Source organism: Durio zibethinus, chromosome 5, assembly GCF_047325235.1.
Source record: "Durio zibethinus cultivar Kanyao isolate XHJ-2024 chromosome 5, ASM4732523v1, whole genome shotgun sequence".
In the NCBI taxonomy this organism is placed as follows: domain Eukaryota; kingdom Viridiplantae; phylum Streptophyta; class Magnoliopsida; order Malvales; family Malvaceae; genus Durio; species Durio zibethinus.
Genome location: NC_143166.1, coordinates 30,158,882 through 30,168,774, shown reverse-complemented (window position 1 = coordinate 30,168,774; position 9,893 = coordinate 30,158,882). Strand labels below are relative to the sequence as shown.

General features: G+C 35.5%; 1 protein-coding gene across 4 annotated transcripts; it reads left to right on the top strand.

Moving 5' to 3' along the window:
• Window positions 1-211: 211 nt before the first annotated feature.
• LOC111283181 (calcium-dependent protein kinase 26) lies at window positions 212-6,131 on the top strand. 4 transcript variants are annotated; one of them, XM_022871616.2, is made up of 9 exons: window positions 212-513; window positions 992-1,820; window positions 2,212-2,355; window positions 2,440-2,592; window positions 3,157-3,272; window positions 3,653-3,820; window positions 4,304-4,528; window positions 5,040-5,188; window positions 5,836-6,131. In XM_022871616.2, the coding sequence occupies exons 2-8, from the start codon at window positions 1,055-1,057 to the stop codon at window positions 5,160-5,162; spliced, it is 1,695 nt and encodes a 564-aa protein (XP_022727351.2). In that variant the 5' UTR covers window positions 212-513; window positions 992-1,054; the 3' UTR covers window positions 5,163-5,188; window positions 5,836-6,131. The 4 variants fall into 4 exon arrangements, with proteins under 4 accessions (XP_022727351.2, XP_089617163.1, XP_022727353.2 ...); XM_089761037.1 differs by having other exon boundaries at window positions 911-1,820; XM_022871618.2 differs by having other exon boundaries at window positions 212-614.
• Window positions 6,132-9,893: the final 3,762 nt, after the last annotated feature.

The following is a 9,893-nucleotide window of genomic DNA, read 5'->3' as shown; positions in this document are numbered from 1 at the left end:
TGTCGTACACCCACAAACTTTTAATCTGCGTGAAATCACGTACCAATCAAATAACTACAAACTCCAACGTTGTCGTCATTCGTCAACCTTGAGAAACGTCAGCCATGAACCATAATTTACTGATTTTATTTTCTTGAAAAAAAAAAAGCAAGAAAACAAAAATGGGTATTTTCAATTTTCATTACATTGTGAATGTTTGTAAGAAAAAGGAGAGAGAAAAAGAAAAGAAAAATAAAAGGAGAGGAAGAGGAGAGAAAGGGAAAGAGGGAAGGGGGAGGAGAGGTAGCTGGTCAGCACTCTCGTATCCGATGTTTCTTAGCAACAGCACCCCAAAAATAACAACAAAAACAGAATCAAGATTCAAACTTTAAAAAACCCACCAACAGCTGTTCTTGTGGATGTGTTTTGAATCAATTATAGTCATCCACTTTAGACATTTCCTTCTTTGTCTCTCCTTCTATCATCTCATTTTCTTTTTTTTTCCTTCCTTCATTTTCTTTTCACTCCTAACTGGTACTTGATCTATCTTTTCCTTTCTTTTTCTTCCTATCTTTGGTTTCTTTCTTATTTCTTGTTATCTTGAGTTCTTGATTGTTGTGTAAGTGTACATATTTGTAAGTTGATCTCTCTTTTTCCCCCCTTTTTCTGGTCTGAAGATTTGTTCTTCTTGATTGATATTAGGCTTGCCCAAATTTTCTTTGATAACTCTGGTCTGTCTTTGATTGGATGTGTCTCCATGTAGAAGATTGTGACTTTGTTTATTTTTGCTTTTTGGTTTCTTGGAAATTAGTGAAAAGGAATCACTTTTCTTTCTTTCTTTCTTTTTTCTGTAGCAAATAGAATGGAGCTTTTTTTGAACATTTTTTTATACCTGATACTCTGATCTGATATGGGATTTTTTTATGCTTAGATTTGAGGTTTAGTTTGGTGATGATTGAAGTTTCCAGTTCTGGGATCATCGAAAATTTACATTTTTCTATTTCTTTTCCAGCGTAATTGATGAGATATCATTGGATGAGGAAAATCCTGTTGTGGGGGAAAATTTGATTGTTTCATGGGCAACACATGCCGTGGATCTTTCAAGGGGAAACTTTATCTGGGCTACAGTCAGCCCGAGGATCATTCTTCCAAGCGTAACAACACTTCTTCCGACCGTTCCAATTCTGATTATTCCCCTTCTAGTTTAAACGCTCAGCAACTTATTGCCCAAGAATTCTCCAAAGAAACTAGCAAAAAAGATACCCATTTGGCTCTGATTAGCCCCACCAAGAAAGATAACATCATGAGACGTGGTGGAGTTGATCACCAGGCTTATTATGTTTTGGGTCATAAGACTCCTAACATCCGTGACGTTTACACTTTAGGTCGTAAGCTAGGACAAGGACAGTTTGGGACTACTTACTTGTGTATTGAGATTTCTACAGGCATTGAGTATGCCTGCAAGTCTATATCCAAAAGGAAGTTGATTTCCAAGGAGGATGTGGAGGATGTAAGGCGGGAGATTCAGATAATGCATCATTTGGCTGGTCACAAGAATATTGTGACGATTAAAGGTGCATATGAGGATTCTTTGTATGTCCATATTGTGATGGAGCTTTGCTCTGGAGGTGAGTTGTTCGACCGAATCATCCAGAGGGGACATTACACTGAGAGGAAGGCTGCTGAATTGACAAAGATTATTGTTGGGGTTGTTGAAGCTTGTCATTCACTTGGGGTTATGCATAGAGATTTAAAGCCTGAAAACTTTTTGTTAGTTAACAAGGACGATGATTTCTCTCTCGAGGCCATTGATTTTGGACTCTCTGTCTTCTTTAAACCAGGTAAGGAATGAAATGTTCTTCCTTAATTTTGCAATTTTATATTCCGAAGCAACTTAAGTAGCCAGAACATACACCAAGTAATTAATGGAGAATCATTTTTTATGGTACATTTAATCTACCACTTATTCCTCTTTTCGTAAGTGAATTACTTGGTCTTGTTTAAACGCAATTCTTAACCTTTAACATGTAAACTTAATGCGTAGTACCTTAATGGGTATATGTTGTGAATGCCTATTAAATGATGACAGGGAAGAACACATTTGTAATAATTGAAGTGCCAAAATTTCTTTCTTTAGTGAGTCACAGATTAATTGAGCCCCTTTTGTTTATAATGAAACCAATGGTTTCTAGAATCAAGTTGATTGACATACTGCGTGGTTTACTACTTTAGGCCAAGTTTTTACTGATGTGGTTGGAAGCCCATATTATGTCGCTCCTGAAGTACTCCTCAAACATTATGGACCAGAAGCAGACGTGTGGACTGCAGGAGTTATACTCTATATATTGCTAAGTGGCGTGCCACCATTTTGGGCCGGTATTTATGTTGTTTTATGGTTCTGTATCATAATTAGTTTTCAAGTAATTCTATAGTTACAACTTTTTTCTGTCTGTTCTTCAGAAACGCAACAAGGAATATTTGATGCAGTGTTAAAAGGATATATTGACTTCGATTCAGACCCATGGCCCCTGATATCTGATAGTGCTAAGGACCTAATCCGGAAGATGTTATGCTCTCGACCTTCAGAGCGGCTGACTGCTCATGAAGTATTATGTATGTAATATGTATTACCTCTCTATTATTATCTAGTTGATGTTAATGAATGTCTCGAACCAATAAAAAAGATGAAATAAAGTAAGCTGCTTTCTATCATTTCATACTTGTTTTTTATGTTATTATTACTTCTTAGGTGAATGTGGCGTAGTAGTATCCTTTTTTTTTACATTGCTAATTACTATGATCATGTAGAGATGCGTAAAGTTGCTGAGTCGCTTCAATGCGAGGTGCTCAATATGTTTTTCAAGCTTGGTTTTCTTATTGATCTAAATATTTAAGCAAGTTTATGATCTCAGCTATTTGTTGTCAGAACATGTATCCCAAAACCATAGTGCGCCTTGCTACAAAGAAATAAGTACTTGTATTTATTTTTATTTATGCACCTTCTCCATTTCTGCGCTTGGATATTTTAATAAATAAGTATAGTTCTTTCTCTAGAGTATTGCTAATTTAACACAATTAGAATCAGAATAATTCTTCTTATGTGATAAGTGAGAATTCGCTCTATTGGTCAGTATAGTTTGTTACCTCCTTACCACATTTGCTTTTTGAATTGTTTAGGTCATCCTTGGATTTGTGAAAATGGGGTTGCCCCTGATAGGGCACTGGATCCAGCTGTACTTTCTCGTCTTAAACAATTTTCAGCAATGAATAAGCTAAAGAAAATGGCTTTACGGGTAAGATTCTCAAGATGTATGTGTGCCTGAGTCTGCATCTGTGTATTTCTATCTGTGCATTGTGAGAGAAGAAACAGGATGAGTATGTAAAACTAGGTCCTGTTTAATAAATCAGATAATGGTTTCTTCAAGTTATGAACGTTAATACCCAACCAATGCTGCAGAACTTGCTGTTTGTCTGTATAAACAAAGAATGCACCATTTTTTTCTCAAATATTTCTCTGCCTCACTCTGGCTCTGGCAGGTCCTTGCAATTATTATGTTAGAGTTTAGTCTTAAGCACAATGGAACTTCATGTTGGATTAAACATGCTCCTTTCTAGAGTTAATGTAGTCAAACTCATTTTGACAGAAAAAGCTCTGCCCCTTCTGTACTATCAGGTAATAGCTGAAAGTCTCTCTGAGGAGGAGATTGCTGGTTTGAGAGAAATGTTTACAGCTATGGATACTGATAACAGTGGTGCAATCACATTTGATGAACTCAAAGCTGGTTTGCGAAGATATGGCTCTACCTTGAAGGATACGGAGATAAGGGACCTTATGGATGCAGTAAGTTTGTTTTGAAGCAGATATCTGGATATTTGTTTCATTATCTTTTTTGTATTCTTTTTCTTCTTCCTGCTCTTTTTTTCAATCTTTTGTTTATTTATTTTCTTCTTCTTGCTTAATAAGTCTTTGTAATCCTTCTTGTTCCTTTAGTCTAATTGTCTAAATGTCAGCTTATACTTGTTCATGAATTTGTGAATTTGTATTGCTTCTTGTTCCTGTGACTTAATTGTCTAAATTTCCTGTAAGGTTTGCATCCATCCTTACAGAGGCATTTTTCAGGAACAAGAACTTCCTTTCATTGTAGATAGCTTGGGCTAGAGGAAAAGTCTTATGATTGAGAATGCTTTTCTTTACTTGTGTTTATGGATAAATTTTTGTACAAGGGTGACATTGACTTGATGGTTTATGTGGTTACTGTGCCTGTTATGTTATTTCCTGTGTTAATTGCAAGTTAATCATCTGAGCACGTTTATTTGTTCTCAGGCTGATGTCGACAATAGTGGGACCATTGATTATGGGGAATTTATAGCTGCAACAGTTCACCTTAATAAACTAGAGCGTGAGGAACATCTTGTTGCAGCATTCCAATACTTTGATAAGGATAGAAGTGGCTATATTACAGTAGACGAGCTTCAGCAAGCTTGTGCTGAGCATAACATGACAGATGTTTTGCTTGAGGATATAATCAGAGAAGTTGATCAAGATAATGTAAGTCATATTACCTTGATGACTGGATGGCAAGAATTTTCTCAAGCTAGCTAATTTATTTCATTGATCTTTATGGTTGTTTTTTTACATGGTTGAGCATGGTAGTGATAACAACAATGCAGAATGATCAAGTACCTCTTCGAGTGTCTCACTGTTTACGGTTCCTAAATTTTATAAGGGAAAGAAGAAAGGGGGAGGTAGAAAGGTTACTAGAATGTTTGTCTTCTGTCTAGGAAGAGAGAGCGAGGGAAGGAGGGAGGAAAAAGATAGAAATATTACTGACTGGTTGGCTTTAAATTACTATCTACTTTAGAAAAGTATAAAAATGTTATAAATGGGTCATTTTGTCTATGACTTGACATTACGATACCATTTCAATTTACTTAGCCGAAGCAGTGGGGTTTGGGCGAGAAGGTGCTCAGTGCACTGTTTTCTTAGTTGGAATAGATCTTCTTTTTTCCTTAATTTGTTGATTAAGTTTCAAATTTTGCTACTTCTGCTTTTATTTCAGGATGGAAGAATCGATTATGGTGAATTTGTTGCCATGATGCAAAAAGGCAATGCAGGAATTGGTAGACGAACCATGCGAAACAGTCTGAATATGAGCATGAGAGATGCCCCAGGTGCTCAATAATTTCCAGCCAGGCACATCATGTACAGGTATCTTTGAACTGTCTATTTATATCCTCTTTCCGGTTTCTATGATCTTCCCCCCGGTCACAGGCTAGCTTCTTAGAAGCATCATTTATTTATTTTTTGTTTTGGGATGGTTGAAGCACGAGAAAAAGAAAGCAACTTTCAGTTTAGGTTATAAATTGGATTAAGTGGACATTCCGACTCACATCTAGCCTGAAAATTTAAATAGTCTGCAATGGTGCAATGCAATTGTAAGGACTCATTTATGAATATTCAAGCCTAGCTTCATCTAATCTACTCATTCAAGTACCTTAGAACTGTTGTGCTACTCTCCAAGTTATGATGAAGAATCAAGACAGCATTAGAAAACTTGATAATTTTGATGCACAATCAGTAAACCTGCTATGATTGTGCATATAATTTGTATGGAATGATAATGAATTGAAAATCTGCAATATTTTTGTATTGGTGTTGCATTATTGTTTCTGCAGCTGTGTTTTAAGATACTGTCAGGCTAGCAAATATAATTCAGGAATGAAATTTGTTGATTTCTCTGAAAAAATCAGGTCCATGTCTTCCTTCGCGGGACCTTTTAACTTTCTGCTAGTTATATGATACCTGTTGGTTCTCTCTATTCTTAGTCCAGAATACTGACAGTTGCGTGTTGGCAGATTTTTCAGCAACGTCAGAAGAAGATGGTCCGTGACAAAGCTTTCAGGAAACAGTTTTGGTTCCTCCCATGCTCCAGGACTTTGTCACTGAATTGTTGGTTATGGAAGGTTCTTTGTTTGAGCATTTACTGAGATGCTATTGGTTTATGATGCTATATGACCAATCATAAGCTTTGTAGACTTCAGCAGTGTGAATTGTTGCAGTTATTGAAATTACCAAGTTATTAGCAATATCTTTAATCGATGCTTGCTGTTGATTTTTGAAGAAAAGGATTTTCGGATATTGTGCTTTGAAACTGGTTCCTTTTTTCTTTCTTCCTTTATGCGAAATGGCTCTCGGGCTTGGCTGAGCAAATAGATAGGCCTATTTGTATCATAGAAGGTAAATTGAGAATTAAAAGAAGAAAATAGAAGGAGAATAAAAAAAAAAGTCATAACTTAATTGCATCTGTAATAAAACCAGGATTGCAATTATAACAGCGTAGGATCACATTCCTTGTCACGTATGCCAAGCATTCGGTGATATATGTCAATTGTTTTTATTATCATTAAAATGTCTCCTGGGATTATTGGCAAAGGTGCTTATCTCTTAGAGTGAGGTTATTCTGACCGCTAAATTTCAGTGGATCGATTTCTTTTTCAATTTGCTGTTCAGTGTATCCTGAATATAAACTGACATTCTGTAGCAACCAAACTCAAAAATCAAGATTGTGGGTGAGATTTCTCTTTCCAGATGTTGGTGTAAACTTTAAACCAGCAGATTATATAGTTTCACAAAATTTTGTGAACTATGCCTGCCAACCAATAAAATTTACTGAAAAAATGTGGTTATTTCTCAACATCTTTGATATCCATGAGTCTATATTGAGTTAGAAGTTCATGAATTTATATGCGTTCTAAAAACAAGAAATGCTGAAGAAACAAGAAGTTGACTAGTTGGTCACCCTGAAGGATGATTCACTTTCAACAGCCAGCATATGCTGCACAAGTTATAAGATTGTAGAAAATTAGTAATGCTGATTTAAATCAGAAACTTGAATCCTATAAAAAGCTAAATATAAAAAGTCGTAAAAAAAACTTGCCTTCAACTTCCCCTTGAGAAGCTGCATCTTGATGTAACAGCACATCCCTGATCATACAGCCACCCCACCTCACTGCAGGTTTCACCTTCTTCTCTTTCTTTTAAAGAACACCATAATTGTTTGGGAAGCAATATGAGATTGCTGTCATCTCTTATTGACTTCAGCTCCCCCTTATATCTTTGAGCTGAAGAAAGTTGTGGAGTCTTTAAAACAAGTTCACAATAAACGGTGATCAGGCTGTAGAACAACATTCTGTTCATCAAAATTATGCCTAATTGCCAATTAATGACCCAGAGGGATACACTTAGAAGGATTACTTCACTATAAAAGCATGGAGCAAGAAACTAGAGCAACAATATCCACAAAACTTTCAGACTTTCAATTCAGTGTAAAGTACAATAATGCATGGAAGGGAAAAAAAAATTATGAATTTCAACTATCATTCCATATGTAGTGGATCTTAATTGGATCGGCTACCTATTTCTGATAAAATCACCTATTAGTATTGTATTCAGTCATCATTACTACAGTTCAAGTTGAAACTAGCTAGTAAAAAAGAAGTGTTTTATCTTGAAGATTAATGAGGACCAAGCAGACGAGCCAGAAGTATTAAGCCATCAAGAAAACATAGAATGTTGAAAGAAGACATTGAAGCTACAAAAGTTACACTTACGTCAGAAGCTTTTGTGACAGGTGTTAAGCAAATGAAGAATCACGGATAGCACATCCACCAAGCTGGTCACCATTTCTAAATGGACTGTTCCACTGTTCACATAAGAGTCTAATGTTTTGCAACACAAACTTTGCACCACCCACACGGACAACCTGAATTATCCTCACACGAGACTCCTTATCCCGAGGATTGATCAAGCAATGCTCCAGCTCCCCCAGCTTATGTGTGTACCATTATCTGCAACTGGCAAGATGGTGTGAAAATTCTGCTATTGCTGCATTGATAATTAAACTTATTGAGGGTGCGAAAATGAATGAAGAATGACTTTAGAATGATGTTGATGATGGTTTACCGTTATATTTTGGCAATGGGAAAGCCAGGGAGTTCACAGTTCTGTTATGTGATATCACACTGCTTGCTACTGATGCCATTTTCAATCTTTGATTTTTGCTGTCCTTTGTTTTTAATTTTATTTTATCTTATCCTCAGTTTGATCTCAGAGCATCAATGGTTTCCAAGGAGGAGAAGTTACAATAAACAACTGCCAATGACAGTTACTTATTTGCAAAAATTCTAAGTTTTCAATTATTTTTAAATAAATTAAATACCATAAATGATTGTTAAAAAAATTCTCATATTGCATTATTATCAATAAAATTCTCTCTCTTTCTCTTTCTTTTTTTTTGCATATATTACAGTGAAAATTGGATAGAGATGTTGATTTTGTGCTATTTGAATTCTATATTTCATAACATGATTCATGTGTTTACTACTAAAATTCTTTGCCACATCAAAGGCACTTCTTGCAATTTCTACATAGATGTGACTTAAAATTGCTTGGTTTTCAAATTTATTTTTTACATTTATTTTATTTTCTTGATATTTCGATTTGATTTGATAACTTAAAAATTGCAAGCCTCAGTACCACACATATTATATTATCCAAAAAGAAAAAGAAAACACATGAATAATTTTCTTAAAATTTTACTGGATCCAGCATATCCAGCCTAAATGATCATAAAAGCCATATAACTCCTTTGATTAATGGTATAAATGAATAAAATAAACATGTTGGTGGTAGTATTAAAAAGAAAAGCTAGGAAGTTGCTATCACTAGCGCTTTTTTTTTTTTTGTTGTCTGAATCGAACCAAAACCTGTTGTTCGTCGGCAGAACTTGGCATGAACTAAATATCAAACTATTAGGCAGCAGACACCATGTAGCACATGTGCAGCTTCATTGCGGCCAAAAGATTTGAGGACAACATACGATCGCTGTCTTTTCCTTTTTCCTCTGTCTCTTTCATTTTGGAGAGACGGAGGGACCACAACCAATGTCCTGCCGAGCCTAACCAAAAATCTATATTCCTTGAACCCAAATTTGTCTTATATCGGTGGATACTCCCAACACAAATTTGAGATTTCACCGACGGATATTTGTCTCAATTCGTCGGTGATATGAGGCCTCCATATGACTTTATAAGTTCTGGTCAAAACAGAATTATGATACATCTATTATCTTTATAGCTTATGAGAAAAAGAGAATCAATTGACAAAACCCAAATTTATGCACCGACACGTTTTCGGCACGATTCAAGGTCACTTGATGCCCGGGAAACCAACACTTTCAATGGCGCTTGAATCTAAGTAACTGGTTGGAAATGTCTTTCATTATCTGTAACAGTGGGATGAAGGCTTTGGTTTGTCTCATGAATCATGGGGGCTTTGCTGGCATGGAGAATGTTACCAGAACATGTTATCCTCGCTGGCTATGATTGGAATTGCACCTTTGTGTCTGGCACCGACATTTTGTAGAGAAAGCCACCCAATATTTTGGTGTAACTCTGTAAAACTACACCTTTTAATTCCTGATTACTACTACAAATAGTTACTACCTCATTTCTATAGCCGATCTCCCTCGATCCTTATCAGAATTTTTTTTTTTACTAAAAAAAGTTATAACTAGGAGAAGAATTATATAAGCTGAGATTTGAACATGTTAAATATAATTTTTTTTAAGGATATTTGCATTAATAATCTGAATTGTTAGAACAATATATCTTGCAAATGACTAAAAGAACGAAAAATTCGATATTGCATTACATAAATAAATACAACACTGATTTTGAACCTGCAAAAATAAATAATGAAATAAAAAAAAAACAACAACTGTATTTGTAGCTAATAGATGTTGTCTAATACAGTGAATCCATTATCCACCCTGTTGCTGCGACTTCTCATTTTGTTCAATGGCACCATCATAGCCATAGGGCCAATTAAGTTGAATTTATGAAGATTTGTAAGT

What these genes read in the sequence shown, in the direction of transcription:
- LOC111283181 (XM_022871616.2), top strand. Translation starts at nt 1,055, where the DNA reads ATGGGCAACACATGCCGTGGATCTTTCAAGGGGAAACTTTATCTGGGC. An exon ending in CTCTGTCTTCTTTAAACCAG is followed by an intron (nt 1,821 to 2,211) that starts GTAAGGAATGAA and finishes TTACTACTTTAG; the next exon opens with GCCAAGTTTTTACTGATGTG. An exon ending in TAAGGGACCTTATGGATGCA is followed by an intron (nt 3,821 to 4,303) that starts GTAAGTTTGTTT and finishes ATTTGTTCTCAG; the next exon opens with GCTGATGTCGACAATAGTGG.